Source organism: Macrosteles quadrilineatus, unplaced genomic scaffold (genome assembly GCF_028750875.1).
Source record: "Macrosteles quadrilineatus isolate MER2022 unplaced genomic scaffold, UCM_ALF_1.0 Scaffold_1__1_contigs__length_201487025, whole genome shotgun sequence".
Lineage (NCBI taxonomy): Eukaryota > Metazoa > Arthropoda > Insecta > Hemiptera > Cicadellidae > Macrosteles > Macrosteles quadrilineatus.
In genome coordinates, this window is record NW_026542594.1 from 12,584,570 (window position 1) to 12,597,494 (window position 12,925).

The window sequence follows — 12,925 nt, forward strand, 5'->3', positions numbered from 1 at the left end:
ATTTTTACCTCATTTTCCTAATCGCGGCCCTGCTCACGAATATTTAAGTTAAACTTAGTATTTGTCTACTTATGTTAAGCTAAGAGAGGCTGCCCTTCTAACAGGAGCTTTGGACTGCTCGCTCACTCTGAAACCACCTGCATAAAATCGTATGTAATCGATAATTATACATCCAGAAATTGTGTAAACAAGAAAATTACATTTAGTCAAATCATTGACAATGTCAAAGTTCAAAGCAAGGTTCAACAGTATCTGTTTTAATGACAATAGTAAGATAGGCCTGAAGAAGTTTGGATATTTTAAGTCAACAACAAAACGACAAAAAAGGAAAGCATCATACACCAACTAACTTTTAATGTAATATAATTGGCTATTAAGGTAACAATGCTGACAAAAATTAGTTTTTGTCAAAAGTTTTAAAATGCACAATATTCAAAGGTGAAACAGTAGAGGAAATGGAATAAAGAATGAATTATAGCAACAAAAATATTTTATTGCACGGAAATTTTGTTTACAAAAGATTTAGAAAGAGAGAAAAAATATATCACAAGCATTTGAGCAAATAAGACTGGTAAAGTCCAACTGGGGTCTCATCAGCTCTGACTCTACCAAATCACCGGGTCTTACAGTTCGGCCAAAGTTTCTGTGCGCGCGACTAGATCTGGTTGGGTCTAGGCGAGGGGGTTGGCGGGGGTACTTTTGTGAAAACATTTGTGTCGTGCTACTCACTCACCGTAGCACTGCCAATTAATAGCCGGTATCCGTATGTTTTAGTTCGGCTAGTAGCGACCCGTCCACGCGCACAGAAGTTTTGGCCGAACTGTACAGAAGATCAGTCAGTACTTATTTTTGAGCTTGCGCCTTGGCAACCTCAGCGAAGTGGGCGGCCTTAGCGGCGGCGACTTCAGGAGTGTCGGCGAGAAATCCCTCAGGTGTGACCACGGGGATGGCAAAGGGGCCGTAGTAGCCGCTGGCGTAGGGATAGGCAGCGTAGGGGTACGCGTACGGGTAGGCAGCGGGAGCGGCGACCACGGAGACAGCAGGAGCGGGGGCGGCAGCGGCGGCGGCGGCCTTGGCCTTCTCAGCGAAGTGAGCAGACTTGGCGGCGGCGACCTCAGGGGTGTCAGCAATGAAGCCCTCAGGGGTGACGACGGGGACGCCGTAGGAGCTGTAGCCGTAGTAAGGGTAGAATGGGACTCCGACAGCGGCAGCTGCCCTCTGTACCTCCGCCAGGTGAGCGGCCTTAGCGGCTGCGACCTCGGGGGTGTCCTGGGGCACGAAGGGAGCGGCGTAGGCCATGGCAGCCAGGGCAAGAACAATCTGCAGACAAAAATTAAAATAACAGAATACAATTACTTAATTTAAACAAAAAATTTCTAGGGACAGCAATCTGAGTTCGACCAGAATGACATAAAATGGCATCTGTGTTTGTTGTATCCAATTGTCTTATCAGTTTGACCGATAATTGTTTACTATTAGGCTGGCTTGAATATTTGAATCTTCTACTATTTATATGAATCTTATTATAACCTAAAACTTGTAGTGACGTATTTTCCTGGTAGTTTTATTTAGTGTCTATTATAATTTTATTTTATAAAATATGCAATATGTTTACACTGTCAGAAATATTTAAACAACAGTAAACTTATATATAACTTTACTACGCATGAAATGTAAGTACTAAGAAATAAGAATGGACGACCTATGGTTGTATTATTTCCGTTATTTACATTATAGATAAATATTTTATTTTATATTCAGTTTCATTTAATTCTTTCACAAATAATAATGTTTCAATTGGTTAAGTGTGTTATATTAATTATATGATTTTTATAAAGACGATTGCTTGAAGTATTCTGAATCAATTCAAAGTGCAAGTTTACCCGCTCTGGCTCATAACTCTCCAAATTCCTCGACATAAGACATCAGTTTTTAATAGATTATTTTCTGTAACAGCATGTCACCTTTGGAACTCCCTACCCTTCACCACCAGGAGCATAGAATCCCGTTCCAGACTGACGGCGGCGCTGAAAGCGTAATACCTCGATTGGATGACCGTGGCATGGCAGGGATCTCGTGCGTTAGGCCTAGGTGTGGCAAAGAGTGAATGTGTGTGTGTATGCGAATATTAGGGACAAAGATTTATCACTTTAGTTTTTACTTATTATTGTTTTTATAGTTTGAAAAGTGTTACAAAAATGTATTGTTTAGTTTATATTTAGTACATAAGAGGTTGACTGTAAAAAAGGACCATGTATGTGGTCCTAATGTTCACCTCAATAAAAAGGTATTTTCATTTCATTTCAAGTAAAATAAAATACATTATGTATTGAAAAAATGAAGGGCTTTTGAAAGAAAATAGTACATTTCATCACTAGGGTCTAAAGTGGCTCTTTTCAAACCGAGCTTAAGTTTTACAATCAAGGTGAAGCCGAGGTTGGAAAATGAGCGAGGGTTGAAAAGACACTTTTCGCCCGTGTGATGAACTACATATTGCACTATTATTTGAACAAACTATGTTACAAAACTAAAATCATTTTAATTGAAAGATAACCTCTCAAAACTACTTCTAACTCGTTTTCAATTTAATTTGCTTATGGTAACAAGCCGTGGTTAAGTAAGTGGTTCAATTGTTTATTATATTACGATTGTGTCAATGTACACTATCGATTTGTCAAACTACTTACAATGAAGTAACAATTAATTAAATTGATTAAACAATCGATACATACTTTACAAACATGCGATTAAGTTTACAATCGAAATTTATAACTGGGTTGTCAACAGATGATTTTTACTCCCTAGGGGCTAAAAACGCTTTTCACTCCCTAGAGAGTAAATATGCTGTTTTAGAGCTGCAACACATACATTAAAAACGACTGCTGCACTATGACGAAAGTGTGGTTTTGTCACCTTAAAAGACAAGTGTCGTATAAGAATTGTATTATAGCGATTACACAATTTGATCGCACATTAAATTTTGTAATTGAATGGTTATGCCTTGTTTAAAATTGCGTAGTATTTTATACTAGAATAAGTAAACACGAAAGAATTACTGCAATAGTAATTCTTATCTAACTGTTATCAAAAAGAATTTACTAAAGGATTAAACTGAGCGAAATATTGAAACAACCCCACCGCTGCAAACCTGCAGACTAAACGAATTTCCATCCACCTGATTTTCACTAAAATATTTTCCTAAAAATATCAAATGTATTTCCAATTTTGTTATTGGATTAATTAGTACTTAGGTTTTGCTGCTACAGAGAGAATAATAAAGTGTGTTTTTAGGAAGTTAGTGTTTTTGAGTGTGTTTTTGAGTGTTTGAGTGTTTGAGTGTTTTGAGTGTTTTTGAGTGTTAGTAGTTAGTATTAAATAAATAAATTTTCTAAATTTGTTCGACATATTTGATAAACATACAAACTGCAAAAGTATACTCATCCTCCATTACAAGAAGACGGACATTTTTAATTTACAGTTGTTTTAATAATTGACGTAACCATTAAACTTATGTCATCATGTTTATGCTCTACAAAAGGTTTGGAATTATACAAGATTATGTATTAAGCAGCATAAAAAACCAGCTTTTACCACATAGAAAAACTTATTAAAAACCGTTCCTATGGCCTAATCATAGTGGTTCGTGAACTCGGGCCTCTGGAGGCATCAAAATACAAATAAAAAATTGTCTCGGGCTAGGTGTCATAATTTTTTCCCATATGGGAAATTCGCTAATAAATTACGACGAGAAAATGAACAAATAATATGCTTAGTTATTTAGATGGTAAGTAAACAGTTTTATACATATTTTAAAGGCTATAAAAATATTTTCGATGCGTTTCTTAATCATAAGTGGTTATCAGAGAGACATAGAGATGATACTGACCAAGCACTTCATGATGAGTTGAGGAGGTGTCGTCGTGTCGGAGGAGACCAGTGACGAGCTACGCCCCAGGTCAGTATATATAGATGGCCCCAAGGACAACACGCCCTGCCCACCAGCCCCGGACTGCCAAATTGTATATTTTATATAATCGCTCTAGACCCATCCTTCTTAAAGGTGTCAGACTACTTACAGTAGTGTCTTTAGTATAATTATGTAACAGATACAAAAATAACCATCGGCGATAATAAGCGTTTTCCCTTTAATTAAATTCAGAATATGAGTTATTCTCATACTTTTCAATAAATATGTCTTATTAAAATGAATTCTAACAAGTTTAAGGTTATAAAATCCTTCGTTTCTATGTTATATTCCCACAGATATCATGAGGATGATGTCATCATGAGAATTAGGGGTTTCTCTATTCCGTATTCCTAAGAACGTCTTCTTGTATCTATAATAACCTGTTAAGCAATGCAAATAATATTTTGAATGACATTGATGAATAACATAAACTAATATAAACATAATAATACTATTTATTTGGCTACTTTAAAAAGAGTATATTTTATTAGTGTAACAATATAACAACTGTAAGAGTATAACAACACCAACGTGTTTCATTACAGTGTACTCAAAAAGTCTTTTAAAAATAATCACAAAAACAGAAAACATATTAAGGTGTTTGCTTATAATATTTTCATCACATTGGAGTTTATAAACTGAATAGGGGACCAAGGGGGAATAATTTTGTGGCGGGCTAAATTCACCCAATTCCACCTCTCAGTCACATTCCTTACTAGGGAATGAGTGCAAATCTATCCATGCTATCATTCAATTGAGGTGGTGTCCATCTGTGCGCCTATCACGACTAGAATACTAACTGATTTGGCCAAAACTAAGAACAACATAAATCTAGGAATGTCTCAGGCCCATTCAAATAGCCTAACTGATTTCACCTCGGGCTACGCCCGGTGGTTGTCCAGAGTTTTGAGGTTTTCAAAAGTAAATAGTGAGTGGTATCCACGAAAGCACGAGAAAACGTGCAATGTGCTTTCACGCACTTATGCTTGTTTACTTTCAAAATTTCAACGCAAATTTACATTTGCGTTGAAATTTTGTATTTTGTATTTTTGTATTTTTTGATATTTTTAGGAAAATATTTTGCAAATGTAAATTTGCGTTGAAATTTTGAAAGTAAACAAGCAGAACTGTTAAATTAAAATGCTAATTTCCAATTTCAGGCAGCAATTCCAAAGGAATTTAATAATTTAATGTTAGCACAACACAGTTAATGTAGTAGGTTTAGTTTATTTGTTCTAGATTGTGTCATCGATTGAATCAGGAAAGATTTCATTGTGAATCTAGGCTTTGTCTCAGAGTTTTTAATGCGTAATCTTATATCAATGGAAACCGTAGAAAACTGCAAGGTGTACATATTTGGACTAATCTAATATTTTGTTAAACTTAAACTCTAGGTAAATGTTTGGATTAGGCTTTAAAATACGTATTTTTTACAAATCTATGTGAATGTACATTGTTTGAAAATCCAAGAGAACTATTTTTTACACATTAACCAGATTTTACATTAGATTACATTTTAGATTACGGTTTAGTAATAACAATATTGTAATTACTACCTACCACTACTTTTTATTCAAAGGTAGCAACTACCTATCTTTTTTTCTATAATCAACTTTCTATACTGCAACCAATATGATATTTGCTTTCAGGTCTACATGTATCCTAATGCAAAATCTAATGCCTTTATAACTGTGTTACATGCATGGGTTACGATTGAAAGCACTTATGTTGGAAATACTTTTATTTTATCTTAACATAGCTTACACTTCAAATAGACTTAAAAATGCATTTCGATAACTTTGTGTTTGTGTTTTGCAACACCGCTAAACAAATTAAATAAATATAAAAAATGCCATAAAATTAAGTTAGTCAAAGGTTGTACAAAGTGTTCATTTGTTTCTAAAATCAATGCAAGATCTATCTATAACTACGTTTTTTTAATCGATGGTTATTGTGTAAAATGAAAGAATGAACTGCAGTATGAATGGAACTGGTAGAAAGAACTGGTTTGTATATTAGGCTGTTCGTTAATGTTTTTGTAGTATGGAATAAGTGAATTGTTTACTATTGAACTTGACAATATTTGATGTTTTGATAATCATATCATTGTTTTGTTTCTTGCATTATACGTTATTTATCCAATGCTTAATTTCATATTTAAATTAAATAATACTATTATGCACCAATGATACAAATATGAAAGTATTCTTTATTAATTTATTTACTAACAAATCCCAATTGCATTATAGTGTTACTGTTTCGTTGTAAATAAATATTTTCATACTTTATACTTCTGTATAGTATGGATATATTTTTATTATCATTTCGAAACACGCCAACTAAAAAAAAAATGATTTCCAAGGAGTACCACAAGTAAGACAACAATTTGGAGGACCAATCAATCAATCAATCAATCAATTAATCAATTAGTTGCGGACCAAGCAATGAAAGACTTCTCTAGACTAAGATCAACATTAGAAGAGACAAGGGATGGAAGAGAATCGGATGCCAAAATCCGAAAAAGGTTTCAGAGACCACTGAGGTAAAATAAAGTACGGTTTAGTAATAGTATGCAATAGAAGGTGATATATGTAGCAACTGTAATTTAAACCAGTGTGTGTAAACCGACCAATCTCAATTAAAAGCTTTTAAAATCAACACAATCGATGTTTTATTGTAAAATTATCGTATCTAAAATTAATATCGTATAGGCCTATAATCAGATCAAAGAAATTGGCGGTCACGTGATTGATTACAAGATGATTTTCCCTATTAAAACTTCCTTAAAATTTTCTCTATGCTTTTAAACTAGCTGTTTTGAATGATATCCAGTTTTAATCGACTAATTGATTCCCGTACGTAGGACGGGTTCACAGATAGTTTTTATTATTATTTTGAAACACTATTAAAAATGCACATCAATATTGCTGAAGTTTATAACAGCTAATGTTTGTGTAGTCATGATTTGTTGTATGTGGGGTATTTTAAAGATATTGGTGTACCTAAAAAAAATTGTTTATTGAAATTAAGTAATTAGTAGTTTTTAAACTTTAAGATTGAAATAAAAAAAATAAAAAGTAAGAATAAAGTAAGGTAATAAGGAAGACGAAGGTGAATCAAGTATAAACAAATTTTATTCGAAAACTAATCATATAATCATTTAGGTTATTGATTTCATAATAACCTATTTAAGATTTAAAATTAATAAAAAAATATGGTTTCCATTACTTACCAGAATTTAAAGCCATACAATTTTATTAAATAATGAAGTGGTAGAATTTTGTTTCGAAACCAATGGCACATGTGTTACTACACATGTGTTTTACACAACAGATAAAGAACAAAATATCTTCTCTTTCACTTCCCGTTCCCGTTGCAAAATCCGGGTACAGCAGCTATTAGTTAATAAAATCTGCCTTTGGCGGGTATATAACAGTTTCCCAGCACATTTTTCAATCTGGAATCAAATCGTACGCATATTATCTTTACATCGTTCACAAAACGAATTCTTTTTGAAAATGCATTGAACAGAGGTGGCTGTGATTAAACACATAAACACACACGTACATTAAAATTGCATTTTCATGTGTTTAAAAGATATGCTAAAGACTTCAGGTTTCTTTTAGATGACACGTCACTCCATGCAACTAGCAGAGTTGAATTTATAAGGCAGACTCTCAATAAGGTATTTTTTTCAAGACTACATTAATAATTTTCAAAAGGTTTCATCTTTAATATTTCAGTTTCGTGGCTTGAAGGGTGGGTGGTCCACACCATTTTCATATTCCTATAATACGGACTCGTAACCAACAATTATCGTCGTAGCTGTACTTATATGTTCACACGAAAAACAGCAACCAAAATTTTGTTTTATCATGAACATTGACTCTACAATACAAACGCCAGCACTGAATATTATTCTTTGGACTTGTAGGTTTTGTCCTTTCGTGCATAAAATGCACTCTTGAAACTTTTCCTCTAACTTAATATTTAACATATTTAAGTTTTTCTTCATTCATTGAAAAAACCCATCTTGTCCACATTTTAACGTAATTCACAGTCATGGTTTACCAAAAAAGAAAAACGAACATATACAAAAACTACAATGGCGTTTGATTGTACAATATTTTTTTTAATCTTTCGTCTAAATTAATCATACTGTACTGGAATTACATCTGGAAACTAAATTTCGTACATTAAATTATGTTTAACCAATTGTTTACCTGTACTGTATTCTTCTACAGTAAATGAGCTTGTGAAAACACCATGTTGAGTTTTGTTCACAATACATTTCCAACAACACTTAACCTCATGGGTAACAACTATGCAATAGTATTATTGTTCAGCTGGTAGGCATTGAAATAAGGAAAACAGTGGAAAAACAAGGCATCATATGAGCTTTTTTTGTCGTAAAAAACCCTATTACCAACCCAGTCCATTTTATTATGAAATTTGTAGGTATATCTCGATTGGAACATTCTTGTTCTATCATGAGGCACAAGTTTATTAAAATCAATGTTTTATTGGTCACTTTTGTATTAATCCCACATTGATTGCAGGATTGCCCTTCCAGGGCCTACACAATGCCTACATTTATTTGATTTGGAATCAGGTATTTAACCAGGAATCTAATGCTTACAATGCTTTTACAATGAAACTAAAGTGGTACTAACACTAACATTTTACCTCCCTGATATAATAACTAATCTGGTTTTGGTAAAACTAATCAAACAACTCATACCTGAATGATATAATTTCCAATTTTACTATTATTGTTCTTATCATTAAGTGATGAGGGCGCCACCTAGGTGCATATTTTAACCCAAATATGAGTGAAGGATCAGTGTAGAATGTTGTGAGATGATCTCTGTTGGTTTGTTACTGACTAAGATCAACTGCTGCGTCAGTCAGTATCAAGGATAGCTGGGTTCAGTTTCAAACCACCATAAAGCTACTGACTTTTCTCAGCTTCGAACCGGTGACCTTTTGATACTCTTTCTTTCCATAAAAACACCAAAACGGCTTGGTAGCATCATTAATATTTGTTCAAGTTCCCATAATCTCAACCAACTATAGACTCATCTAATGATTTTGAGAACGCCCAATGCACATATTGTGTGACAAGACCAAATAAGCAGGTATTTGGTTAGGAGCTTTAGAATAAAAACTGAGAGTTTGAAATAAATTATAGCGTTTATTTCTACTCACAACCGAGAGTTTACACACATAGGCTATATTTACAGTATCATCAGAGCCAGCCTACGTGAGTAACGTGTGAGATGTTGCAAGGTAAAATAGAGATTCTGCATGAGGATCCTCAGTAGTTATGGGCGGCTTTGGCGTGTTCTGCGAAGTGCGCTGCCTTGGCGGCGGCCACCTCGGGTGTGTCAGCTAGGTAGCCGGCAGGGGTAACCACAGGAGCTCCGTACACACTGTAGGAGTACGGGTAGGCGTAGGGGTAGTAGGGGTAGGGCAGAGGGACTCCTGCAGCTGCAGAACTAGCCTTGGCCTTCTCAGCGAAGTGCGCTGCCTTGGCCGCTGCCACTTCGGGAGTGTCGGCCAAGAAGCCCTCCGGAGTGACGACGGGAGTGTAGGGAACGACACCTCCGGCCTTGGCAACCTCGGCAAAGTGCGCTGCCTTGGCGGCGGCGACCTCTGGGGTGTCAGCCAGGTAGCCTGAGGGCAGCACCACAGGCGCAGGGGTAGGGTAGATGTGGCCGTACCAGGGGTAGTATGATGCTAGTACAGCCTGGGCCAAACAGATGGCAACGGCGACAATCATCTGGAACGGACGAACCCAAATAAATCTTACATCGTACAGTGGCAATTCATAAAAGTGTATAAAGGTGAGGAACCGGTAACTAAGGTTGGGAGTTCGACTCTTAGGATTTGCATGCATGATGCATATATCCCTCCCATGCATTACATGCCCGCTTTTGCGTTAACTTAACTATTGCTCATATGAATTGTTTCTTGCTGTCAACAACGGGGGCATTGTATAGACGAAATATTTAGGGGAACGGTCCAAATTCATAAGTTTTTACACGCATAAGGAAATTAACTCAAATTTAAAACATACTATGACAAAAACAATACGGTTGTAATTTTCTTATTTTACTGCTAACGTAATTCGTTTATAGTTTATGTATAATCGACCATGGCATAACAATTGTTTAGGTTTTGCATTGGTTCGTATTTGATAATAAGCAACATTACAGTAACAGTGTACGATAGTACATATTAATCGTGTCGGATTATTTTACTATTTCAAACATGTATGTATATATTTGTTGTTAAATGAATTAATATGTTTTATCTAAACAAGTAAAAAAAAAATATTTTAATTATGTTGGTCTATTTAAAAAATAGATTGTTTGTCCAACCGATAAATATTAATACGGGAATGTACAATTTTGAAAATTGGTAGGTGAATAGTTTTGAGTAGAACTGACTTTTTATCTATTAAAATATGTTTCTTGAATTTTGCGATAAACCTTTCTGCGGTGTTTTTAAATATACCACAGCTGTAGAGCTTGTATTGATTTAATCAACCGATTTATTATGCAATGGAAACCTTTCTTTATACAGGCTACTTCGCTGTGTGCATAGAACGTTTATTCTTTTTTTCCGTCAAGGAAATTTTATGTACAATAGTCTCTACTGTTCCTTTTTCTTAGCCTTAGGCATCTATGTAGTAGTATTACAATATCTGATATTGCAGAACGACTTTTAAAATTTTTAAATAAATCAAGGTTTTTTCATACCTTGTTAGCACAAAGTTGTTACCCTACCACACATGTTGCTGCTATCACATATGCTAGCTCAAATGTTCCTTTGTTTAATTCATTAAGATTTCATATCAAACAGTTCAAGATAGTCAGTTCCTAATGTGTTTGTGGGGATTCACTCTGATTTCAAAATTAATATATTCCGTTATGATGCAGGTAATTAACCTTTTAAATCTAGATTGGAGGTTTGTCTATCTTCTGTTACACATAATAGCATTAAGCTTTATATAAATCCACCTACAATAAACAAAATTCAATAATTTACCAATAAATTACTGTAAATAAATATGTAATGAGAAAGAAATACTGATATATAATATACTGGTTTGCAATTAAATTTTATAAAAATCTAATAGGACACAAAGGTGTCATGATTTTTACTAAGATTTATTTGGCAAAACCATATAATGTTTTATTAATTTATTTTATCTATACTTTAAAGCAGAAATATTTTACCAAAAATATAAACTATCATTATCAAAAAATTATTATTAGGATCAGGGTTAAAAGGATGTCCCGTAATATTAGTGCATATTTTGTTAAATAGGCACTACACTTTAATCATAACATTTTCTTGCAGGGCAAACAATTGTCAATAATTTCATTAATGTTGATATTATTGATATTGATCCAAATGAGTAATTTTTTTGTTTGATATCTTTAATTTATTATTGTACTGTTGGGTCTACCCCAGCCATTATAAAATAACACCAACTTTCTTAAAAATAATCTTTAAAAAATATCAAAATAACACAATACATCAGTTTAGAAGTCAAACAAATTATTACTCTGGTTATTTATTTTAATAATAAATAATTATTTAAATAGTCACTTTATACTGTTAAGTGATAACTCTCAACATTATATTTAATCTCACTTCGTTCCAACATGTACTTTTTGCAACTAAGCGTTTCAAAATCTCCGTATAAACAGGGGTAGACGTAATATTTTACTTATTTTAAACATATAAATCAACATGTTGTACTCACCAGGGACTGCATGGCGATGTCTAGGAAGACAGTGCACTTCACTCTAGTATTGTATCTATTGTATCAAAGTATATATAGATGCACTCAAGGCCACCAGCCTAGGAAGCACGTCTACGCACGTTGTTTGCTGGTTACATCAATGCGTCGATGCACTTTTTGTACCGTTGCACTCCTTACTTGGACCTAGCCCTGGTCCCTTCGTCGTTTCTAGGTAGAGTGCAATTAATCGTACGTGTTCTTCGTCAGGACTCCGTCGGTGGTCTAAATATGTGAAGAGCAATCGTCCCAATGCACACTTAGTAAAGAAGCTTATGCTTTTTACACTACTATCTGTGCATAAATACTACTTTTACCGAGATGAGGCTTAAATTGGTAGAAAAATTTAGCTATACAGCTAGTTGTGTGAGATCCTTGATTGCAATAAAAAAAATATGCACATACGATTGAAAACTTAGACGTACTAGTTTTTTCACTCAATAAAGCTATCAACTGTAATTTTATTATCGTTAATTGTTATCAGAGCTAAAAATCATTTCGACACTTTTTGATAGAGATTGTAGTGTTGTGGCTTTCACCTTAAAATGCTTATCGTGATCCAAAACAATGACAAAATTCCGAATCCCCATACAATTGGCACTCAACGATTAATCATGTTAATTGTATGACAACCGCTCATGTCAAATGTAGTATAATTTTTCAACCGCTGAATGTTAACAGTTGGGAGGTTACTCTATTGATGCCGATGTTTATGAGGTTGTGCCACTGAGCTACACTTATGATTGACTTCAAACAAGAGGTATTTTGTGTGATATTATTCATTGGCAATTTGTCTGAGCCAATGATAGGTTTCAACTTCCGGCGTGGTGACCAATCGCCAATGGTGGAGGTGTTGAATGGAGGGTGTGTTTGTTTAGTTGTATTGTAGAGGACAAAGACACAATAGATCACGTAGAGGTTTCAGGGTCAATACTTGCATACTTCATCGTCCGGTTGTACCCACTACTAATGAGGTTAAACAATGCCTAATAGAATAATGAGTTGTTTATGAGTATATTACAATATTAATATACACCATGTACCAACTAGTTTAGCAGCTAAATAAAGCAACCCTTGGATGCGGTGTTGTGTTTTATTTATTTCCTTACTAACTTTAAACAAATCATATACGACATGTTTATACA

At 34.4% G+C, this 12,925-nt stretch overlaps 1 protein-coding gene across 1 annotated transcript; it reads right to left on the reverse strand.

The window, feature by feature from the left end:
• Positions 1-472: 472 nt before the first annotated feature.
• Positions 473-11,867, reverse strand: LOC128994634 (cuticle protein 18.7-like). The gene is made up of 5 exons (XM_054419315.1): positions 11,745-11,867; positions 9,291-9,749; positions 3,887-4,009; positions 822-1,320; positions 473-622 (listed from the first exon to the last, which is right to left on the reverse strand). Exons 1-4 carry the CDS (start codon positions 11,754-11,756, stop codon positions 844-846), a joined length of 1,071 nt encoding a protein of 356 aa, XP_054275290.1. The 5' UTR covers positions 11,757-11,867; the 3' UTR covers positions 473-622; positions 822-843.
• Positions 11,868-12,925: the final 1,058 nt, after the last annotated feature.